Source organism: Oryx dammah, unplaced genomic scaffold (genome assembly GCF_014754425.2).
Source record: "Oryx dammah isolate SB20612 unplaced genomic scaffold, SCBI_Odam_1.1 HiC_scaffold_18, whole genome shotgun sequence".
Taxonomy (NCBI): Eukaryota; Metazoa; Chordata; class Mammalia; order Artiodactyla; family Bovidae; genus Oryx; species Oryx dammah.
Window position 1 is genome coordinate 32,805,378 of NW_024070202.1, and position 25,345 is coordinate 32,830,722.

At 36.8% G+C, this 25,345-nt stretch overlaps 1 protein-coding gene across 2 annotated transcripts; it reads right to left on the minus strand.

Annotated features, from left to right (window-relative positions):
* Positions 1-25,307, minus strand: DBF4 (DBF4 zinc finger). Of its 2 annotated transcripts, none has more exons than XM_040260680.1 (12): positions 25,019-25,307; positions 23,720-23,892; positions 16,102-16,281; positions 13,799-13,849; positions 13,245-13,314; positions 12,960-13,036; positions 10,459-10,495; positions 9,568-9,610; positions 5,850-5,978; positions 5,283-5,397; positions 3,283-3,407; positions 1-1,183 (listed from the first exon to the last, which is right to left on the minus strand). In XM_040260680.1, exons 1-12 carry the CDS (start codon positions 25,062-25,064, stop codon positions 208-210), a joined length of 2,022 nt encoding a protein of 673 aa, XP_040116614.1. In that variant the 5' UTR covers positions 25,065-25,307; the 3' UTR covers positions 1-207. The 2 variants fall into 2 exon arrangements, with proteins under 2 accessions (XP_040116614.1, XP_040116613.1); XM_040260679.1 differs by having other exon boundaries at positions 9,568-9,613.
* Between the last annotated feature and the right edge of the window lie 38 nt (positions 25,308-25,345).

Consider the following 25,345-nt stretch of genomic DNA (forward strand, 5'->3'; position numbering starts at 1 on the left):
TAAAGAGTCACAAGTTTATTCTGTAATTTTTAAAAAATAGGTATGCAATTCTATAGAAAAATGTAAAATCACCTTGTTAATATTTACATTTGGTTCTGTAAACAAAACTGGCAAACCCCCATTCCCCAAACTAAGAATTTTTATATATATTTATAAAGAAGTCAAGAATATGATCTTCATTGCTTCTGAAAGGCATTTATTTTAAATCTAAAAGCCAGTAAATGTAGAAGTTGAAGGGGAAGAGAAAAACATTAACAGATTTGAATTTTCCTCTTCCCAAATATCTAAAACATCACATATATTATTCTTTTCAGTATAGCTTGTGAAACCCAAAAATTCTGATTTCTCTTCACTAGTCTGAAATAAATCCAGTAGAGATTGTACTGGTGAGCTACAAATTCTGTTTTCTTCTTGTGTAGTAAGAAATTCAGTTCTTTTCTTATCTAACTCCACATTTGGTTCCAGGTTTTCTTTTTTATTTCTTCCTAATGGTATTTTCACTTTCCGACAGATTTTACCAGAAGGCAAACTATCCATACTCTTGATGTCACACGTGTTGGGTTCCTCAGGAGGGCTTTCAGATGGAATTTCTGCCCAAATTGTTAGGGGCTCCTGTGAACTGTTTATTGCTAACAGATCAGAATTACGTTGAAATACCGAATAAAGGTCCTTTTCTTTCAGATCCTTTGCTGGAAAAAGCACAGTATCTGACTTTTGTTTCCGTTGAGATGCGCTATCATCTGTATTGAAATTAGAAACTTGTATAGATGTCTGTGGCCTACAGGGACAGTGATCTACCTTCACTTCTAAGTCACTTTTATTTAAAATTAATTTGTGTTCAGAAACATCAAGAATGCATTCTTGTTTATTTTTACATGGAGGTAGAGGTGTAAAATTTTGTTTTATGTTATTTTCAGCTGGATTTAACATGGAACATTTATGAGATGTTTTATCATCAAGTTCTCTCAGTTCACTAGAATGGTGGAGGGTATGTTCTGAAGAAGACACAGACTTTTGTTCCGGTTCCTGCACATGTTCTTTATATAGGAAACTCTGCTTCCTCATATGTACATATTCCCTGAAGTCTTTCTGAGAATTATGCAGCAATTCCAGCTCTTTAGTTCCAGACCTTTTCACAACATTTGCAATAATAGGAGAAAGGGATCCAACACTGTATTTTATTCTTCAAAGAAAAAAAAAGAAAAAAATTAAAATAATTGCTATCAAAACTCTTTGAGTATCTTTTAAACCTGTTTATGAAACTTATTAAGAAAACATTAAAAAAATATAGAACTCTTAACCTTTAGCCAAATTTGCTTTAGATGTTTTGAAGTAATAAAACTTTACAGATATAACCGAAAACTCTAGTGTGCCACTCCTTATCCACATTCTTCCACTTTCTTCCACAGGCAAGCAGTATCTTGAACTTGGTATTTAAAACTGCTTTGACCATATAAATCAAAGAAAGATGATAGTGAAGGGATTTGGGTCTGCTCCTAATTTTTTTTATCTTAAAAATTTTCTTAACTTCTATATTTGGATTTATTTATATTTAAATATAACAATTCTTTATTATAATGAACCAGAAACCTTGTAACATACTTCTAAACGTGACAAATTAGTAGTCCTTAAGTTTCATACACATATTTGACCTGAAACTGTTGCTCAGTCATGTCCAACTCTTTGTGACCCCATGAACTGTAGCCTATAAAGCTCCTCTGTCCATGGAATTTTCCAGGCAAGGGTACTGGAGTGGGTTGCCATTTCCTTCTCCAGGGTATCTTCCCAGACCAAGGATCGAACCTGGGTCTTCTGCATTGCAGGAAGACGCTTTACTGTCTGAGCTACCAGGGAAGCCACTTCATAGAGCTTCTTAATATTCTTGAGATGCTATTTTGTATTGTGTGTGCATGCTCAGTCACTAAGTCATATCCTACTCTTTGTGACCCCATGGACTGTAGCCTGCCAGGCTCCTCTGTTTATGGGATTTCCTAGGCAAGAATACTGGAGTGGGTTGCCATTTCCTTCTCCAGTGAATCTTCCCAATCCAGGGCCTGAACCTATATCTCCTGCATTGGCAGGTAGACTCTTTACCACTGAGCCATGTGGTTACAACAGCTCACTAATTATGTTTTATGTTATACATGTTATCGATAATGAAGAAAAATACAGAATTCCAACTGCCCCTTCAAAACCAGAATGGTTCCTTTTCTACTTATTTTGTTGATACTTTCACTTAAGACTCCTCTTGAACAAATGGGAAGATATAAAATATAAAAACACTAGTCCAACACCACTCTCTCCTTTGAAAGTCCAGAGATGTTTAGGTGACTTGCCTGTAGAGATAAAAATTGTGCAGGTAATAGGATACTGATTAAGGAATAACCAGTTAATATATAAGTACTAGTGTAGAATTTTGCTGCAGAATGAGTTTTTAGGAAATTCCACATTCTTACCGTAGCCTATATACATTTTAACAGTTGAAGATATGCTTCCTCCCCAAATATTTTATGAAATCAGTCATGAGCAATCATTCTGAATGTTACAGAAATATGATGTTTAGTAGTCTTTATGCCTTTATGATTGGTCTAAAACCAGATATAAGGACTAAATAACCTATTGCATTATTACCAATTCTAGGGTATATCCACATAAAAGCATTTTAAAAAATTTTAGATTTATTGGTATAATCTTAATGAGGCTGTTTGTCATGTACAGTTACTGTATATTGAACAGCACTGTATTCACACTTAATGTTTATTAAAGGTACTGACACAACTTTTATCAGCAAGCAGAGCAGAAATATCTAGTAAAAGTATAAAGAAGATTTAACAGAAGTAGAATTTCTTAAAACTCCTTAGGAATAACAAAAAGTTCTAATTTTTGAGTCCAAGGAGATGGTCTAGATGGGGGGCCAAATTTATCTAGTGTGCCATCTATTTTTCAAATAAAAGTTTTATTGGGACATAGCCACACCCATTTACTTACTTACTGTCTGTGGCTGCTTTCATTGTACAGAGGCAAAGCTGAGTAGCTGCAATAGCTATCTTGTGGTTCACAAAGCCTAAAACAATTCTTTGTATTTTTTGCCAACTCCTCTTTTTGCCTATGTTAAGAAGAGAGCCTTAAAAGTAATCTAAGGTAAGCACTTTTGGTGGTGCAAGTAATAAGTTCTTAACCATATTTATATCCTGAAATTATAATCCTTCTAAGAACAGAAAACTTTGGATTTATTTTTAGTTTAATAGTCTGATAGTCTTAAAACTTAGGTTGATAAATTACCTTTTCTTTTTAGGCGTGTCCCTTTCGTATTCCACAAAGTCAAAAACTAACTTAGATACAATGTCATCAACAACTTGATAGTGATTACTCTGTGCAAAGTTTCTGTGTTGCTCACTCAGAAGATGCTAAAACAAGAAAGTATATAATAATTATATTTTAAAGTAACAGATGCTTTTTTGTTCAGGTTTTCTAGTATCTTCTTGCCCTTAAAATTAAGTTTCTAATAACTACTCCAAAGAAATATCCTTTATCAGAACTTAAAATAAGTAGAATAAAAGCTATCTTCTCAGAAACCACTAAAACTACTTTGGTTTTCAGTCTTCCATTTTCCAATGAGAAGAATCAAGTACTAATGAATTTGTAGTTTTAAGGGAACTGAAAATAAGGGAGTTACATCAGAAAATGAAATAAAGCTGAAGAAAAACAGAAATACTGAGCATTTAGAGTATGCTAATGAGCATTTAGAGTATGCTAATATTTTTGGAAAGACTTCTCTTTACTACATTATTTTATCCTTATATAATTACCACCAAGTAGTAAGTTAGGTAAACCTTATAAAATATTAAATACAGGAAATGTTATTTAACATATAAGAACCCAAAATAAGAATCTAGAAGATAAATTTAAAAAAAAGTACCACTAATGCTAGGAATAAAAACATTTTTGAGATAAGCAAATAATGATCTCAATTACCCAGTACTTATGACAGAGAGTACCGAGACAGTCTTCTTCATTTTAAGGGTGGTCAAGAACAAAGTCAACAAGTTCAGTGTAATGAGATAAAACTTAAGATGAAATATTTTTGAGAAAGTTCAGCTTCTGATTAAAAATAATTTAAAACTATTTTCCTCCTTTATTAAATAAACTGAACACAAAAATGTGACTTTAAAACAAACTTGAATTTAGAGTCTGAAGACAGAGGTAGTTTATGAATCAGATATTTCAAGTACTTTTTCTCAACTTTCCCACTATCTTCTACCAAAACCAAGTACCAAAACAGACCTACCTATTATTTTAAAAATTAACATTCAAACAATAACAGCTAATATTTAACAAGCACAGTGCCAGGTATTGTCTAAAGGCACATAGGCAGGAAGCCAGGATTCAAACCTGGGCTAGCCTGGATCCAAAGCTATTTTGCTTTTTTTTTTAATCAGTTTACAAATTGTAATTGTTCCCATCTTCTCTTCATCCCACATACATTTTCAACTATTTCTCTTTCTGCTATTGCAAAACAAGTCTCCACTTTCTTCTCATCCTCCCATTAGTAACCTCTTGCGCATCTGTAAATTGCTGAGGACTGAGATGCTGCACTTCACAGCCCTGGCCCGTCATCTCCTCTCTCCCAACATCCGACCAATTCGCAAGCCTTCCTGGCCCCAGCTTAAACTGCATCCACAGTCTTAACATGTCTGACCACTTCCACTACCATTGTTTAGTCCACCAACATCTGCTCTTTGATCCCATCAGCTTACTTTACCACTTCTGCACTGGTTATTTCAATATTCGCAAGTCCGTCCCCTCAAAGTCACACAGGTCTCTACTCAAATATCACCTTATTAGGAATTCCTTGTCTACTCTAAATAAACAGCAGCATCTTCTATTCCTGCTTTCTCATAGCACTGATCTAATGTTCTCTCTCTATACCTCACTATTCTTTTATCCTATGGTTACCTCTCTTTCCTCCCCTTCCACTGAATGTAATCTTCATGAGGGTCAGGAATTGGTCTCTTTTGTATGATGCTTTTCACTCAGAGCAGTGATTGGTACACAGTAACCGCTCAATAAATATCTGTTGACTGGATAAAAATGACTTTTCAATATATACTTCCCCACTTGGGGTTCTTAAAATTTAAGATCATTCTATCAAAAAGAAGTATATGCTACTCCATAATTATGAAGCTACCAACTACAATCAAAAGAATAAGCTAAAATTTATACAGCAAATATTATTCATAGTTTTAGAAACATCAACCCCCTGAATACAAAATCATATTTACAATGTCAAGATCTTCATATTTCTGCAAGCAACATTCACAGTATCCCTTTTTCTTCTTCTCTTTTAACTGGAATTGAACTGGAATTCCACCACATTTATCACCATCTGTTTGGATCCTGATAGAAATACATGGTAAAAGATTAACTACTGAACACAGGGAATACTTAAAAAAAAAAAAAAAAAATTTACAGTCCTAGACTTTAAACAGCATCTGCTATAATATGCAGAGATTTATATAGACAAATACTTCTAATCATTTTTAAGAAATTAAGAAGCAAAATGAGAATTAATGATTATTCAGGAAAATTATCTCATTACTGAATAGAAACAATGTATTTTAATTATTTGTAAATATTTTTTAGCTTCTCCTCTCAAACCCCAATCTAAAGTGTCTAAATGTGACACAGTGAAAAAAATTCAGACTTTAAATCTAGCAAAGGGGCATTAAAATATCCAAAGGAGAAACCTTAATAGTGATCACTCACACACCGCCCCCCTCCACAGCATTAAATGAATTATTTAAAGTATTTATTAAAAAGATTAAAAACTCCTTGAAGGTAAAACCAACCTTAGTTTAACTTGAGTTTGCTTTTGAGTGCTAGATGGCTTCTCTACATCGAATGGGCTGGAGGGCTTCTGAATAGAATAGTTTATAAAAGGCATATTGGTCAGCTGAAGATAAAATGGCCTATAAAGCCTAAAAGAGTAAAAAAACAAACACACGAGAATCTTTATGATGAAAGAAAACATGCTTTAAGTCTTATATTTTAAAATCATATAATTCATCTGAAGTCTGAAACAAACAATAGAAAACAGTTAAAATTTACTGTCTTTCAGTTCAGTTCAGTTCAGTCACTCAGTTGTGTCCGATTCCTTGCGACCCCATGAATTGCAGCACACCAGGCCTCCCTGTCCATCAACAACTCCTGGAGTTCACTCAGACTCACGTCCATCAAGTCTGTGATGCCATCCAGCCATCTCATCCTCGGTCGTCCCCTTCTCCTCCTGCCCCCAATCCCTCCCAGCATCAGAGCCTTTTCCAATGTGTCAACTCTTTGCATGAGGTGGCCAAAGTACTGGAGTTTCAGCTTTAGCATCATTCCTTCCAAAGAACACCCAGGACTGATCTCTAGAATGGACTGACTGGATCTCCTTGCAGTCCAAGGGACTCTCAAGAGTCTTCTCCAACACCACAGTTCAAAAGCATCAATTCTTTGGCGCTTAGCCTTCTTCACAGTCCAACTCTCACATCCATACATGACTACTGGAAAAACCATAGCCTTGACTAGATGGACCTTAGTCGGCAAAGTAATGTCTCTGGTTTTGAATATGCTATCTAGGTTGGTTATAACTTTCCTTCCTTCCAAGGAGTAAGTGTCTTAATTTCATGGCTGCAATCACCATCTGCAGTGATTTTGAAGCCCCCCCAAAATAAAGTTTGACACTGTTTCCCCATCTATTTCCCATGAAGTGATGGGACCGGATGCCATGATCTTAGCTTTCTGAATGTTGAGCTTTAAGCCAACTTTTTCACTCTCCTCTTTCCCTTTCATCAAGAGGCTTTTTAGTTCCTCTTCACTTTCTGCCATAAGGGTGGTGTCATCTGCATATCTGAGGTTATTGATATTTCTCCCAGCAATCTTGATTCCAACTATTTACTATTCTTAAGAACACAATTCAGTTGTATTAAATATATTCACAGTGTTTTCAGATTCTTAACACCTGTTCATATCTAGAGCTTTCTTCACCTTTCAAAACTGAAACTTTGTATCCATATATAAAATAAGTAACTCTTCATTCTCCCTTCTCTACCAGCCCTTGACAAGCACCATTCTATTCTACTGTCTCTATGAATCTGACTACACTAGGTTATCTCATTAGGTAGAATCATGCAGTAATTTCCTCTTATTTCATTAAACACAATGTCTTCAGAGTTTATCCATATTGTGGTATGTATCAAAATTTCATTCCTTTTTAAAGCTGATATTCCATTGAGGGCTTCCCTGGTGGCTCAGATGGTAAAGAATCTGCCTGCAATGTGGGAGACCTGGTTGCTTCTGCCTCTTGGCTATTGTGAATAGTGTAGCACTGAACATGCATGTACAAGTACTTCTTCAAAACTGTGTGTGTCTTTTGGAAGTGGAATTCATGGATCATACAGTTCAGAATTTTTGAGAAGTCTCTATATGGTTTTCCTTAGTGGTTACACCATTTTATAATCCTACCAATAGTGCACAAAAGTTCCAATATCTCCGCATCTTCACCAATACTTGTTTTTTCTTTTTAAAACAGTAGCCATCCTAACAGTTGTGAGGTAATAGATTTCTTTGGAGACGGAAATGGCAACCCACTCCAGTATTCTTGCCTGGAAAATCCCATGGGCAGAGGAACCTGGCGGTCTACAGCCCATGGGGTCACAAAGAGTTGGACACAACGAAGCAACTTCACCGATTTCTTACTGTGGTTTTAATTTGCATTTCTCTAACGATTAGTAATATTGAACAACTTTTCATATGCCTGTTGGTAATTTGTATATCTTTGAATCAATGTATGAACTTTGCCCATTTTTCAACTAGGACATTTGACTTTCTATTGTTCTTTATATTAATATCTATATTAGATACATTATTTGCAACTTTCTTCTCCCTTTCCATAGGTTGCCTTCTCATTGTGTTGGGTTCTTTGGGCACAGAAATTTATAATTTTGATGTAGTAAAATCTTTTTGATTCTGCTTTTAGTGTCATATCCAAGAAATGAGCACCAATTCCAATGTCATAAAGCTTACTCATGGTTTTTTACCCAAAAGCTTTATAGTTTTAGGTCTCTGATTCATTTTGAGTTAATATTATATATTGCATCAAGTAAGGGTTCAACTTCATTCTTCTCTGCATGTTGCTATCTAGTATTCTCGATGCCATTTATTAAAAAGACTGTCTTTTCCCTACTGAATGCTCTCAGCACCCTAGTCCACAATCATTTGATCATATAAAGATTTGCTTTTGGGCTCTTTCTTCTATTCCATTGGTTCATATATCTGTCTGTGTGTCAGTACCAAACTGTTTTGATTACTACAGCTTTGTAGTAAGTTTGACATCAGGAAGTATAGACCTCCAACTGTGTTCTTCATTTTCAAAATTACTTTGGGTGTTCAGGGTCTCTTGAGATTCCATATGAATTTTAGGATGGATTTTTCTCTTTCTGTAACGGTCACTGGGATTTTGATAGGGACTGTACTACATCTGTAGATCACTTTGGGTAGTTCTGACATCTTAAAAATAAGAAGTCTTCCAATCCATGAACATGGGCTGTCTTTCTACTTATTGATGCTTCTCTAGGCCTAATTTTAAATTGTACTTTTCTGTCACAGCAAGCACATTTAATAAAAAGTGTTCAATGTATCTTTGTCACCTCAGTGAGTACCCAAGAGAATTAATCACATATGTCTAAATGAGCAGTAGAATGTTAAGAGAAATCTAATTCTCCCATGCTGAATTAATTTACTGATGTCTGTAGTTTTCATTAAGATTATATTACAGAGGTTCAGAATGAGTTTAAGAAAACTATCAACTTTAGATGTTATAGTCAGATTTTATATTTCCAAGTAGTAACTAATAATTTCTTTTTCAAAAATGTAAATGCAATCTTTAAGAAATAGTTCTAAATCATATGGTATTACATTCAGCCAGAGAAGGGTTATTTGAAGTACTGAAAAATGAGATGGTCTCATGGTTGCTCTAAACTATATTTTTAAGTAATTATTATCTAAAACCTACTGAAACTAAATTCAGTCCTCAAGCACAAAGTAATTAATGCTTTTTAAAAAATTTTAAATTGAAGGATAATAGCTTTACAGAATTTTGTGTTTTTTTGTCATACATCAACAAGAATCAGCCATAGGTACACCCATGTCCCCTCCCTTCTGGACCTCCTTCCCAGCCCCACCCTTCAGCCTGTCTCAGAGGCCCTGTTTGAGTTCCCTGAGTCATACAGCAAATTCCCATTGGCTATCTGTTTTACATATGGTATTGTAAGTTCCTGTTACTCTCTCCATAGATCTCCCTTTTTCCCTCCTCTCCTCCCACCGTGTCCATAGGTCTGTTCTCTATGTCTGCTCCATTGCTGCCCTAATGCTACTTTTTGAAACTCTGCCACATGCATATTAGTATCATATAAATCTAACATAAAGGGGCCTAAGAGTATTAGTGGAAATAGCTTAATTAGATTTTCTCCTTTATTCAAATATTTTCTCCTTTTAAATCATACAGATTGAATTCAAAATACTTACTGGCTCATATCTTCCACCTTTACAAAAGGCTTTTTGAGTCTACCTGCTTGGGAATATATAAAGTATGATATTAGGTATTTATAAATCCAGAATTTTTTTTTATTTTTTAACGAAACTTCTCAGGCTAAAATAATCCAACTAAGTATCCATTACCCATTTCATTTCAGTTTGAAATTTTCAGCTTCAGGTAAGGTATCTTATAATTATAAATCCATTTCCAAAATAACAAACTCTCTGTCTATATTCTGAAATTCTTAAACTGAATGGAGCCCTCAAAGGATCTATAAGTAGAATTCAGGAGAATTTTGAGCTAAAAAAAGGAAAATTTGAATTTTATGTTCACTAGTCTCTAACCTAAATTCAACATTTCCTCCAATTCTGCACATAACCAAGAGGACCACAGTAGTATTAGCAGTGCTTCTAATTTTGATACCAGTTGGAACATTTCCATATCATATTAGTTACTACAAATATTTCAAAGCAGCATTTACACTCATCATTTAAAAACCAAATTACAGTAGCAATTATAATATCTGGTAGAACTTTTTAATGTGTAATAAAAACAAGTATGTAACTATTGTATACTGAAAAATATTCTGATAACTGAATTTCAATATAATTTATTTTCTTAGTAATATAATGTGGAGAAGGAAATGGCAATCCACTCCAGTACTATTGCCTGGAAAATCCCATGGACAGAGGAGCCTGGTAGGCTACAAAAAATTATTATAACAAAAGCCCACAGGCTTCACCAGACAGCCATAGGGGAAAACGCTACGAACCACTGAATAAGCCATTTAAAGGATTGGTTACATGATTTTTCAGTAGATGTTTTATGTTTGTTCTATTTTCTAGCAAAACATGCATACTTAAGAAAATCAAAATACTTACTTTTTGTTTTCTGAGTGCCAACACCTACTCTCTTCCCCTGGAGTGGGGGGAAATATAAATATATAGTGAAAACACTGGGCTTGAAAAGGGAAAACAGGTACTGCAACTGTTCAATATCCTTAAAATTAAAAAACCATATAGAAAAAGAACTATATAAAGGAAGGCTGATTACTGTAGTTTCATAGGGGGGGAAAAACGAGAAAAAGCTGCTTTTAAAAATCAATTCAACCAAAGAAGTGAAAGGAAACAAAGATCATTCAAGAATTAAAGATCTTAACCACTGGTATGAAACTTAGTAACCCAAGCTTACTTTTACAGTACACCCAACACATACCTTGCATTTTAGCTATAATTGTTTTTATCTTCACAAAAAGAAATCAACCAATAAAGAAAAAGCATGGTTAACAGAATAATCTAAAAATAGTCATTATTTTTATGCCCTTATTCAGCAAAACCTTTGTGATGATAAACTCATCAAAGAATTACTAAAAAATTTATTAGCCTGTTGATTCTAGTCAAGATGGAATATATTCTATATGGTCACTCCCCATATGAAGTGATGAGAATAAAAACTACAAAATTCAATGAACTACTGCTTGAGGACTAAAAGTAAACAAAAGTAGGTATACTGCAGAAGGAAGTCAAAATTATCTTTAAGGGGATAGGGGATATATTTTCTATTCTCCTACCCTCTTTTCTCTTGCAATGCTTCTTGAAGAATGGACCTCTAGTCTTGAGATTGGCAGCAATAGCAGAGTCAGTGGCTGTAACTCCTATACAAACCTCATCTTTTTGGCTACAAAGAGCCAGGAAAGAGGCTCCTGCTGTCCAAAGAGTACAAAGGGAATCCCTTTATTATTTCCTCTTTTTCCCCCCAGTTTTGACATGAGAGTAGACCCCAGTTAAGAAACTGCAGCTGTAAAGGTGCCACAGGCAGCCAAACTTGAAAGTAACCAAGATGTCTTTCAGAAGGTAAATGGGTAAATTGTGGCACATCCAGACAGTGGAATATTCAGCCACAAAAGGAAATGAGCTATCAAGTAACAAAACAGTATGGAGGAACTTTAAATGCCTATTAGTAAGTGAAGAAGCCAATCTGAAAAGGCTACATACTGTATGATTTCCAACTCTACTGCATTTTTGGAAAAGGTAGAACTATGAGAGTAAAATGATCAGTCTTGCAAGGAAATATCGTTAATTGGCTATCACAGGATCCTTCCAAAATACCTCTCCAACCAGGTTCCTCTTCTATTAGTTATTTCTCAGTAATGTTCCAAACTCTTAAAAATAAAATCTAACTCTATGTAGCATGCAAAGACCTTACCTACTAACCTTTCTAGCTTCATTTCTTATCACTTTCATACTCAAAGATCAGGTTGTATTATACTACAGAAAATTTCCCAAACATGCCACCTTACATATGGCTTCATGTCTTTATATACATTCTTCTATAAAACTTCTTTACCATTTAGATTCATTTAACGATTGAGTGAAGAAAAACCAGACCACAAAGAATGTTCTGAGATGAGAACTATGAGAAAGCAAAGGGATGAGAGAAGTTCCAGATGAAAATAAGTTCAAGGAGGAAGTGAACAGTAGCTGAGAGAACCAATATGACTGGTTTTTTAAAAGTGCACACCTAAAATGCCAAATTGGTCAGCAGTTTTGTACCTCCCATGTTGAAAAGTGAATGGGAAGTGTAAAAGTGGAAATGTCAAATGTCTGGATGATATAAAGATTAAATAGTAGGTAGGGATGTGAGGTCAAGGAAGGTTTTACTGTATTTGTTTTAAAGGACAGAAGAGGTTTGTTTTAAAGGATCATGAAGGCATGATTCTATACAGAGGCTTTGTCAAGGAAGCTAGTAAAAAGGGAAGAAACGGAAGATGTAGAGCATTAGGCCTAACAGATGTTAATGCCCAACACACTTGTTTAACAAATATTTTGAGGTTAGCCCAGATAGTCATACTATATGACAGAAGTTAGAGAACTTGATCAGTAAGCCTCCTTATTTGTGTTCCTGAAAGGAGTATATTATACACATTAGGAGCTTCTCATGCAATATGTCAGGCATGGTGTTTTCCTTCAGAATGAACAAAAATATCTGTTCTTTTGGCTCCAGTAGCCATCAAAGAGGAAAAGGCACCCTGCTCCAGTGTTCTTGCCTGGAGAATCCCAGGGACAGGGAAGCCTGGTGGGCTGCCATCTATGGGGTTGCACAGAGTCAGACACGACTGAAGTGACTTAGCAGCAGCAGCCATCAGAGAAGAAAATAAAACTATGCCACCATCCCTGAAACAACTTTCACCGTATAAGTAAATCCTAAAGTGATATGCAATAATTTATTCAGATAACAGAATCATGCATATAGTATACATGATTACCCCTACGATATTCTGGCAGTAGTATTTTCCACTTGGCAAAAAAGTGTATAGATACAAAACTAAAAACCAAGCTTAATCATTTTCTCTAATTAGTTTAAAAAATTGAAAATAACATACCACATCTCTTACAGAAGTGCTTGATTTCTTGAGTAAATACAATTCCTTTTTCCTTTGTTCAATGTAATATCTAATGTCTTTTTTAAAAGAAAGAAGGGTTTAAGATTAGCATTTTTGCCTTTGGAGTTAAACACTGCTACTTTCTTAAAATTGTACTAAATTTAGATGAAAGAATTAATGTTACAGGTATGTCTTGCTATTAAAACTCTCACTATCTAAAATTAGGAAGCAAGAGACAGACAGACACTTAGAAAATACTATCAAAAGCAGTAATAAAATCCTTACCATCAATATGAAGAATTTTTACTCCCCATGATAAGGCATTAGATAATATACTGTTTGAAGGAATAAAGTCCTGTTAAAAAAAAAAAAGTTTGATAGATTTTCTAGGAAATTACTATTTTAAATGAGCTAAATTAAAAATATTATTGAAGTTTAATGTCACTTATGGTTATTCAGAACAGACCCTACACAATTACAATAACAATGAAGACATCAGTTTTTCCTTCTGGAATTTCTAAAACCATTCCTGATTAATACACTCTGATATTCTTGACAATTAATGTACTCTGTAGCGTTACAGTTAATAGTTTCAAGAAATTATTTTGTTTTAAATCACAGAATGCCACAAGCTTCAGAAGTGTCCAGTAATACTTTAAACGGCCACATGATGGAGGTGTTTCTTCATGAAAAGCAGATTCTGTTCTTATAAACAAGACACATGCTGATATTTAGGCTTTTTTCTATTAAAAATGAGGAAAAGAAGATTTCAGGAACATCTCTATTTTACACTTCAGTGAAGTAACAGAACACTGTGAATTTTTAAAATCCCTACTTACGTGGTCCTTGATAGCTTTTTCAACTAATAATTTTCCTCTGCTCAAACACACCTATAGAAAGACCAAAGAACAACCAAACATATAGTTATACATAGTGCCTACTGGAAAAAATTTTAAAAAGACAAAATGAGCAAAGCAAGTAGATAAAATTTAAAAATAAATTTTAATATAAACATGAGCTTTAAAATTCATATACTTTAAACATAAGTTTTAATTACCATCAGTGTAAATATGGTAAAAACTATCTCCTTAGGGTCTCTGTTTGCAATTAGATTTCTGATGAAAAGTTTGTTTCTTCTTTTTTAAGTAGAGCAACTGAACTCAGCTGAATGAGATCCAAGGTCAGTTCTGTAGTAAATGTTATTCAACGTGAAAAATAAAATAGACTGATTTGAGATTCTGCCTGTAATTAAATGTAAGCTTACATTTTTAATTTCTTGTTTAACTGAAGACCTAATGATATGAGTAGACTGGATATACTGGTTCTTACACAGTTTCAGTTTTAAATAAGACATTAGGAAAATTAGTTGAAATGCTATCAGCAGGAACTAATTTGGAACTAGTCACTGTTGTACAACCTTGTTCCTCAAAAAAAGCATGAACTGAAAGAATGTATGAGGCTTCCTAGGCCTCTTCTTTGATTTTTTTCTTCTATATATTTGTCTCTTTTTTCCCAAGTGATTTATCTTCCCTGCCGCCAGGTGTCCCTGCTTCCCAAATGGCTACATGAGGTAAGATGGGGACGATATTTAAAATTATTTAATTAATTTCAATTTTAAAATGAGATAAACAGTATTTTTCCAATCTCTTCTGCTTTTCATAACCAACTAAATCAATTTAATTTACCCTTCACTGTATCTTACAACTTACTGGCAACTGAGTGGTAGTGATGTGACTGAAGGCAGGAGGAGAAGGGGATGACAGAGGATGAGACGGTTGGATGACACCACTGACTGGATGGACATGAGTTTGAGTAAACTCTGGGAGTTGGTGATGTGCAGAGAAGCCTGGCGTGCTGCGGTCCACGGGGTCACAAAAAAGTCAGACACGACTGAGCGACTGAACTGAAGTGATGTCAGTAAATCTAGACCAGGGGTTGGCAAACTTTTTCTTTAAAGGGCCAGACAGTACATGTTCATATGGCTCTGCAGGCCATATAGTCTCTGTTGCAACTATCCCACTCTACCTTTATAGCAGTAAAGCACTCAGTCACTACCTATATGAATGGGTATGTCTGTATTCCAATAAAACTTTTATTTATGAACAATGAAATTTGAATTTCATATAACTGCCACTTGTCACAAAGTATTCTTTTTGAATGTCTCCCCAACCATTTGAAAATGTAAACTCCATGCTTAGCTCGCACGCTATAAAAAAAACAGGCAGCAGGCTGGATTTGGCCCCTGGGCTACTATTTGTTTACCATGCTCTGAAACAAACAAAAGGTGTCTATTCCTTCTTTAAAAAAGGACCTGCTGGCATCTTTTAGTTGTACATTACACTAAACATAAGCCAGCACTAAATGCAAGGATGTATTTTAGGAATCACTGTGCTCAGTTACTCAGTCATGTCCAACTCTTTGCCACCCCATGTATTGTATGTAGCCCACCAGGCGCCTCTGTCCATGGAATTTTCCAGGCAAGAATACTGGAGTAGGTTGCCATTTCCTCCTCTAGGGGATCTTCCCAACCCAGGGCTTGAACCTGTGTCTCCTGCATTGGCTGGCAGATTCTTTACCACTGCACCACATGGGAAGCCCCCTGGAGTAGGACTATATATAAGTATTATTAGGAGAAAAAAATCACCATTCTATATACAACAGCAGCCTTATTGACAACTGGAAAGCCACATTTAATGTAGATACACTTAATGTAGATATTATTCTACCTAGGTGAACTCTGCTGTCAGCCCACTCTTAATTATAACATCCTACAGACTTTCAGGGGCTTCCCTCATAGCTCAATTGGTAAAGAATCCACCTGCAATGCTGTAGACCCTGGTTTGATTCCTGGGTCGGGAAGATCTGCTAGAGAAGGGATAGGCTACCCACTCCAGTATTCTTGGGCTTCCCTTGTGCTCAGCTGGTAAAGAATCCACCTGTAATGCAGGAGACCTAGGTTTGATCCCTGGGTTGGGAAGTTCCTCCGGAGAAGGGAAAGGCTACCCACTCCAGTATTCTGGCCTGGAGAATTCCATGGACTGTAGAGTCCATGGGGTGGCAATGAGTCGGACACAACTGAGCAACTTTCACTCACTCATTCATAGCCTTTCAGAGAGTCTCAAAGCATATTTAAGAGACTTACTGTATCTGGAGACTTAAATGAACTTCCATCATGGCTGGGATGAGGTGATGTAGTTTCCGCAGTATTCGCAGATTCTGGACTTGGTATAGGAGAGATTCGTCCCAAGGTTTGTGCAAATTTAGCTTCCTTTTTATTTGAAATAAGATAACTGATATCTTTGCTGAGAAATTCTTCAACTCGCTAAAGGAAAAAAAAATATTTTTAAGGAACTCATATAAACCATTAACTGTTTCATATGCTAGGCACAATAGGAAATGTCAATCTGGAACATTTTCAATATTTTCTAAATTTCTATGCTGTATTTTTCTAAACCTTGAGTCCTAAGAAAGTACAAGGAGAGTTCTAATAACTCACTGGAAAAGACCCTGATGCTGGATAAGACTGAAGGCGGGAGAAGGGGATGACAGAGGATGAGATGGCTGGATGGCATCACAGACTCGATGGAAGTGAGTCCGAGTGAACTCCGGGAGTTGGTGATGGACATGGAAGTCTGGTGTCCATGGGGTTGAAAGGAGTCGGTCACAATTGAGCAACTGAACTGAACTATCTGTCTCTGGAACTTGATCATCATTGTAAGCTGAAACTGTACCCATTAAACAGTAATTCCCCATTTCCCCCTCCCACCAGCCTTTTTTATCTCTTTTAATCTCTACTTCCTATTTCTGTGAATCTGACAATTCTGTCATTGGTTAGTCACTAAGTTGTGTCCAATTCTTTTATGACCCCATGGACTGTAGTCAGCCAGACTTCTCTGTCCATGGGATTTCCCAGCCAAGAATATCGGAGTGGGTTGCCATTTCCTTCTCCAGGAGATCTCCCCCACCCAGGGATCAAACCTGTATCTCTTGCATTGCAGATGGATTCACTGCTGAGCCATCAAGGAAGTCTTCTGACAATTCTAGGTAGTTCATATAAGTGGAATCCTGTGGTTATCTTTTTGGGTCCTATTTATTTCATGTAACAGTGTTTTCAAAGTTTGCCCATGATGTAGCATGGAACAGAATTCCATTCCTTCTCAATGTTGAATAATATTCCAACCACAATGGTGTGATCACTCACCTAGAGCCAGACATCCTGGAATGTGAAATCAAGTGGGCCTTAGGAAGCATCACTACAAACAAAGCCAGCAGAGGTGATGGAAATCCAGTTGAGCTATTTCAAATCCTGAAAGATGATGCTGTGAAAGTGCTGCACTCAATATGCCAGCCAATTTGGAAAACCCAGCAGTGGCCACAGGACTGGAAAAGGTCAGTTTATATTCTAATCCCAAAGAAAGGCAATGCCAAAGAATGTTCAAATGACTGCACAACTGCACTCATCTCACATGCTAGCAAAGTAACGCTCAAAATTCTCCAAGCTAGCCTTTAACAGTACGTGAACAGAGAACTTCCGTATGTTCCAGCTGGTTTTAGAAAAGGCAGAGGAACCAGAGATCAAATTGCCAGCATCCTTTGGATTATAAAAAAAGCAAAAGAGTTCCAGAAAAACATCTATTTCTGCTTTATTGACAATGCCAAAGCCTTTGACTGTGTGGATCACAACAAACTGTGGAAAATTCTTCAAGAGATGGAACTACTAGACCACCTGACCTGCCTCTTGAGAAATCTGTATGCAGGTCAAGAAGCAACAGTTAGAACTGGTCATGGAACAACAGACTGGTTCCAAATAGGAAAAGGAGTACGTCAAGGCTGTATATTGTCACTCTGCTTATTTAACTTCTATGCAGAGTACATCATGAGAAACGCTGGACTGGAAGAAACACAAGCTGGAATCAACACTACCGGGAGAAATATCAATAACCTCAGACATGCAGATGACACCACTCTTAAGGCAGAAAGCGAAGAAGAACTAAAGAGCCTCTTGATGAAAGTGAAAGAGTACAGTGAAAAAGTTGGCTTAAAACCCAACATTCAGAAAACTAAAATCATGGCATCTGGTCCCATCACTTCATGGCCAATAGATGGGGAAAAAACAGAAACAGTGACAGACTTTACTTTTTTGGCCTCCAAAATCACTGCAGATGGTGACTGTAGCCAAGAAATGAAAAGACACTTGCTCCTTGGAATAAAAGCCATGACCTAGACAGCATATTAAAAAGAAGAGACATTACTTTGCCAACAAAGGTCCATCTAGTTAAAGCTATGGTTTTTCCAGTAGTCGTGTATGGATGTGAGAGTGGGACTATAAAGAAAGCTGAGCAGCAAAGAATTGATGCTTTTGAGCTGTGCTGTTGGAGAAGACTCTTCAGAGTCCCTTGGACTGCAAGGAGATCCAACTAGTCCATCCTAAAGGAAATCAGTCCCGAATATTCATTGGAAGGACTGATGCTGAAGCTGAACATCCAATATTCTGGCCATCTGATGCGAAGAACTGACTCATTTGAAAAGACCCTGATGCTGTGAAAGATTGAAGGCAGGAGAAGGGGACGATAGAGGATGAGATGGTTGGATGGCATCACGGACTCAATGGATATGAGTTTGAGTAAGCTCCAGGAGTTGGTGATGAACAGAGAAGCCTGGCATGCTGCAGTCCATGGGGTCACAAAGAGTCAGACACGACTAAGCAACTGAACTGTATGTATAAACCACATTTATCCATTCATCTGCTTTTTAACATCTGTTTTTTTTCCCCCCACCTTTTGGTTACTGTGAGTAATGCTGTTCTGGACCTAGGTATATAAATTATCTCTTCAAGATGCTTTCAGTTCTTTTGGATATATACCTAGAAGTGGAATTGCTTGATCATAATGATAATTCCTTTCTTTATCATTTTGAGGAAACAACATGTTTTCCATAGTAGTTGCACCATTTTAAATCTGACTAACAGTGCACAAGGGTTCCAGTTTCTCTACATCCTCACTGACACCTATGTTGACAGTGGCTGTCCTAATGGATGTGAGGTGGTAACACATTGCTTCTTTGGACTGACATATAGTTAATTTACAATGTTGTGTTAGTGTGTGGTGTCCAGCAAAGTGATTCAGTTACACATTCATATCTATCTTCTTTTTCATATTCTTCTCTATTATAGTATATTACAAAATATTGAATATAGTTCCTATGCTATACAATAGGAACTTGTTTAATTTTAAGTTGGTTTTCTATGTTTGTCTTACTGGGGTCTTGATTTGCATTTTCCTTTATTTTTTCGGGCTCCAAAATCACTGCAGATGGTGATTGCACCCATGAAATTAAAAGACGCTTACTCCTTGGAAGGAAAGTTATGACCAACCTAGACAGCATATTCAAAAGCAAAGACATTACTTTGCCAACAAAGGTCCGTCTAGTCAAGGCTATGGTTTTTCCATTGCTCATGTATGGATGTGAGAGTTGGACTGTGAAGAAAGCTGTGTGCTGAAGAACTGATGCTTTTGAACTTTGGTGTTGGGAGAAGACCCTTGAGAGTCCCTTGGACTGCAAGGAGATCCAACCAGTCCATTCTAAAGGAGATCAGTCCTGGGTGTTCTTTGGAAGGAATGATGCTAAAGCTGAAACTCTAGCACTCTGGCGACCTCATGCGAAGAGTTGACTCATTGGAAAAAACTCTGATGCTGGGAGGGATTGGGGGCAGGAGGAGAAGGGGATGACAGAGGATGAGATGGCTGGATGGCATCACGGACTTGATGGACGTGAGTCTGAGTGAACTCCGGGAGTTGGTGATGGACAGGGAGGCCTGGCATGCTGTGATTCATCCGGTCACAAAGAGTTGGACATGACTGAGGGACTGAACTGAACTGAATAGTGATGTAGCACATCTTTTCTTGTGCTTATTGGCTATTTATATATATCTTCTTTAGAGAAAGGTCTACTCAAGTCCTTCGCTCATTTTTTAACTGGGTTGATTTTTGTTGAATTGTAGAAATTCTTTATAGTTTGGATATTAATCCATCAACAGATTTTGCAAACAGAAAAAAAACTGCAAATTTTTTTTCTCTCATTAGGTGGCCTGTCTTTTTTACTCTCTTGATAGTAGTCCTCTGATGCACAAAACCTCATTTTTATTAAGTCGAATTTATCTGTTTTTTTTTTTCATTTGTTGTCTGTGTTTTTGCTATGATAGTCAAGGAATCAATGCCAAATCTAATATCATGAAGATTTTTCCCCAATACTTTCCTCTATGGGTTTTAGCTCTTACGTTTTAGGTCTTGATCCATTTTTAATTAACTACATTGTATAATGTACAGTAAGGGTACAACTTTATTCTTCTGCATGTTGATATTCAGTTTTCCTAGCATCACATGTTGAAAAGATTATCCTTTTTCCATTGAATGGTCTTGGCAACCTTGATGAAAATCAGGTGACTATATGAGAGGATTTCTAGTTTCTCTCTTCTATTCCATTGGTTTGTATGTCTGTCATGCTGCTGCTGCTGCTAAGTCGCTTCAGTCGTGTCCGACTCTGTGTGACCCCATAGACGGCAGCCCACCAGGCTTCCCTGTCCCTGGGATTCTCCAGGCAAGAACACTGGAGTGGGTTGCCATTTCCTTCTCCAATGCATGAAAGTAAAAAGTGAAAGGGAAGTCACTCAGTCCTGTCCCACTCATTATGCTAGTACCCACATTTCCTTTGGTTTTCCATTTCCTACACCTCTTGTAACTCTTTAGTAGTGAACAAAGTATCTTTCATAGTCTGGTCCCAATGTAACATTGTTTCTTGGTGTTTCCCCCATCTAAATCCCAAGATCAAGTCATACTCTATTATTAACAGCTGCTCAAACCACACATACATATATTTTATGTATGCTCTTTCTTCTATTTAGTTTGTTCATTCTACCTGGTATATTCCTACTAGGCTTTCAAGATTCAGCTCAAACTTTATCATTGCTATAAATTGTAAAAGGCAGAGTTAATAATTTCCATTTCTATATTCTAATGGCAATTTCTACATAATTTCTGATAAAGCACTGACAATGTTATGCTGCAATTTATTTATTTAGGCGTCTGATATTCCTATAGGCTGAGAATTCCTAGAAGATTAGACTACATCTAATTTTTGCATCCCTATCATCTTAAATAGTGCTACCATATGGGAAACACTGGTGGAATAATTTCTGAATGAATTTCCATATGCTCAAATCATAATCAATCTTCAAAGCTGAGTTTAAATTGTGTCCATACAATGGCCTCCAAGGTTCCTCAGTTGGAAATAATCTTTCCCTTTTAACATTCTGTTATATAACAATTAATTGTAACAATGCCATCTCTACTTGATTAGAAATTGCAGGTGGACTAGGTATCAGATTCATTTTTGAATCTACCAAAATACTTAATACTGGGTCCTGAACCATTAACTTAGTTTTGTCAGTCTTTATTAGCTATTGTTGAATCTAGGTCTTTAAAAGTATAAACTCAAAATTTCTTTTCTAATGACTCAAATGTTACACTGAACATCAAGAACAAGTACTTTATCCTCAAGTCCATGATATGGTAAGGTATCTGACCCTAAATCTCTTTTCTCTCCCAACTCTCTTATTTTAGCCCACAGTGTTTAGACATGGGCCTTTACATGGTTGGTTTTGCAATAGCAGCCTTCCTTTCCACTATTCAAGGTATTTTCCCGTTATGTCAGACTTTCCTGATGTGCTCTCAGTGTTTAATTGTCAGAGGTGTATTCTCCAAATAAAAAGTGTATTTAGATGTTTTCACTGACTCAATGAACATGGGTCTAAGCAAGCTCCGGGAGTTGGTGATGGACAGGGAAGGCTGGCGTGCTGCAGTCCATGGGGTCACAAAGAATCAGACATGACTGAGCAACTGAACCAGATATTTTCATTAAGATGAGAGAAAAAAATGCATAGACCATTTTAAAACAGACTAACACTGTTAACAGCCTGAGGCAGGATAAATTACAAATGGATAAAGGATTTAGGTAATTATAAAAATTAATAGTAAGCATAATCCTTTCAAGGAATATCTATGGAACTATTTCTTAGAGTTGAATCTTAAAACTTAAGTGTATGGAGGTCAAAGTTTCTTTATAGTTCACATTTGAGATCTTAACAGTCTTTTTCAGTGATACAAACAGTACTGTGCCAGGGACAGAAATCATAGTGTGTTGGGAAGATCAGAATTTAAGAGTTTTTAAGAGAAATTAAAGAATAATCAAATTCAGTTCAAAATCCACAGCTCTGGGGAAATACACTCTTCATTTCATTGGCCTAGTTCAAACCATTTTAGGATGAAAATTTGATAAAACCAACTCTCAACTATTATCTAATGTATAAGTTAATTCAAAATTTGGTTCTTGCAAGTGTCTGCTATAGGGATGAGAGCTTCTGTACTGTTCTTTTAGCTAGAGCAGTGGCTTTATACGTTGGACTTCTGAACATGATTTTGTTTGAAGGGCTCCACAGCTAAAAACACAAATCTAAAATTACTCATTTATATCAGCAGGGTTAATGAGTTTATCCACTGTAGCCATGGATTCTACAGGAACAGAATGGTGCAGTAGCATGCGCGTCTGGAAATTAGGCTGATTCTACCCTGAGCCAGTCACTTAACCTCTCTGAACACTTGACTACTTCCTTTTTAAAATGCAAGGATCCTTTATTCAAAGGTGCTAGGTTACAAAACATAACCTTTAGGAATGCAGTCATATGGTTATTCTGATAATATGCTACTACTATGACAAGTGTGTGACAATATTTTAAGAAAACAGCAAAACAGTAGAATAGCTTTTCAAAGACAGATTAAGTAAAATACCAGTAAATAGTTCCAAAAAACCTCTTACATGTTCTGCAAGTTTTTATCATTATGGCAGGATTTACTCATATTATTAAAAAATGCTAACCAAGACAAACTCAAAGCACAGCAGAAATCTCTGAAACAGGAAGAATCAGGAAATTAAATCTTAACCTTGCCAAAATTTATCCTTACTCCTAAAAAAATCTTGTAATTTTATCCAAATTTTCTACTACTCAAATGTATAATGTAGAAAAGCAGCACATTTCCCATATTCATTATCCAAAAGTGGTACCTTAGTGACATTCATTCTTTTGAGACTGTATCAGTCAAAAGAAATTTTACATCTTTGTGGTTTAAACAGGTTTTCCTTGTTCTGTAAATACCATCTTATTTATATTTAACTTCCTAATAATCACAATCAAAGAGCTCCTGCCACCTGAAGGACATGCCAACATTACAATGAAAAGGCAATCAGCAATTCCTCCAGGACAAGGGTGTCTCATTTCTCACACCGTGAACTTTACACCAGACAGAAATCTGAAAGTTCTGTCAGGTTTCTGAAGTTACATGACTTTGCATTAATGATAAACAGATGATAAAAAATTTAAGCTTGGTAAACAGTGAAAGTGTTTGTTGCTCAGTTGTGTCCAATTCATTGTGACCCTCAACTGTATAGCCCTCCAGACTCCTCTGGCCATGGAATTCTTTAGGCAAGAATACTGAAGTGGGTAGCCATTCCCTTCTCCAGAGGATCTCCCCTATCCAGGGATCGAACATGGGTCTCCTGCATTGCAGGCAGATTCTTTATCTTTTGAGTCATCAGGGAAGCCCCTGGTGCTATATGGTTATACCTTTTTTTTTTCCAAAAGGAAAATTTTAAATGATTATAAGTTAGAAAGTTTTTCTTTTTGATCAAAGTCCATGGATTTGACTTACCCCTCCCAGATCCTTAATGTCCTTTTGCAGTTTTTCAGATATGGTGACAGAAGGTAAGTCAATGTAAAATACTTTACCCCAGAGAGGTTTATATTTGGATTTTTCTGGTTTGTTATCAGTTTTCAGAGATTTCAAAGATGGTCGGTTTTTTTCATTTTTTACTTGGATTCCACCTGTTGTTTAAAAAATTAGAATTAGATCATGCTTTATACAGACAGAAAATTTTTACTGTTTGAAAAATAATTTATGTAGTAATCATATCACAGAGGGAAAAATATAATCCTACTAATCCAGCATTAACATTTTATTTCCTCTGTAGTGTCATTTAGGATAATGGCAAAATAGCCTTTAAACAGATACTGTATGTCACAAAACGTTTATTGTTCATAGGAGCTGATTTGCAGGAAATATTCATGCATTTAATCCTGTTTTATGCATTAAGGCATGGAACTTTATGAAACCAATTTCAAAGTTTTCATAGGATGTAAACTCCATGGAGTATTTACTCAACAAATACTTACTGAGCTTCTAGCATTCTGTTGAACACTCAAAACTGGTACTGACCTAGTCCTCAAAGGTTCCTGACTGCTCAAGGGTAAATTGCATGTAGAGTCAATGTATATTGAAAAGACTAAACGGTCCACTTGAAGAAGCAAATCACCATTCATTTCATTCTTTCTTTTGAAAACAGATCTGAGCTACAAACAGCTGCTTAAAAATTAAAGAACTCAAATCTGTTTATAGTGGGAGACCACGTATACACACTGTACATAAACACACACACACTATATATTAAGAAGAAACACTTGGAGGCCGGACTACTTAACAAGCGCCTGAAAACGAAAGTTTGCTTTTGTTTCTGTTTATAATGTTGAAAACAGCAAAGGTGTGTTTGAAATAAAATACTTTTGCTTCAGCTTCATAAGACCAAAAATCCACAATTTAATCAGGAAGCGAAAAGCCCTGAACACATCTGCTTTTAAACCGAGGCTCGATCTGCAGCCTCCAAGGGTCGCAGCATCTGTGGGAGCCCCGGCGGGTTCCCGGGTCCGCACACTGTCTTCTCGTTTTATAACCGACCGTACGACGAGGAATTTGGGGCCGAGGCTGGAGCCGGGAGAGCTCCAGGGGCCGTGATCCCGCTGCTCCCTGAACCGTGCCTTCCTTCAGGCCACAGAGCAGGACGCACGTGTCAGGCAGAAAAGCAGAGAGACCCAGGGCGAGAACTCTTTAGAATCAACAATGGAACCAGGAGAGGAGGAAAGGATTAAAGGGACTGAAAACGGAAGGGCTTCCTACCCTGAAAATGTCCTTTGCTGTGGATCCTCATGGCTCCGGAGTTCATGGCAGCCGCCCGGCACCTACATGCTGGGTCGGGAGAGGATGTTGCCCCGGGCCGCCGCGGAAACTCGGCTTCCTCGAGGCCCGTTAACCCGCCGGTCGCCTCTCCCCTTCCGCGGGCCACCACACCCACGCAGTAGAGATGCCGCACCCGCCGGCTTGGTTTCCGGGGCCGAATCCGGCCCCAAGGCGCGGAGAAGGAAGAGGAAAAGCAAAAACGAGTGGGCTGCGGCGGTTGAAGATTTGAAAACGCGTCACGCGGCCGCGGCGCCGATACGTGCGCCC

Bases quoted from the DNA above. Each gene is read 5' to 3' on its own strand.
- DBF4 (XM_040260679.1), bottom strand. From the start codon at position 25,064: ATGAACTCCGGAGCCATGAGGATCCACAGCAAAGGACATTTTCAGG. The intron at 3,408-5,282 runs GTAAATATGATT...TTCTTGTTTTAG, and splicing joins AATATGAAGATCTTGACATT to CATCTTCTGAGTGAGCAACA. The intron at 1,184-3,282 runs GTAATTTATCAA...TTTTCTTTGAAG, and splicing joins GACACGCCTAAAAAGAAAAG to AATAAAATACAGTGTTGGAT.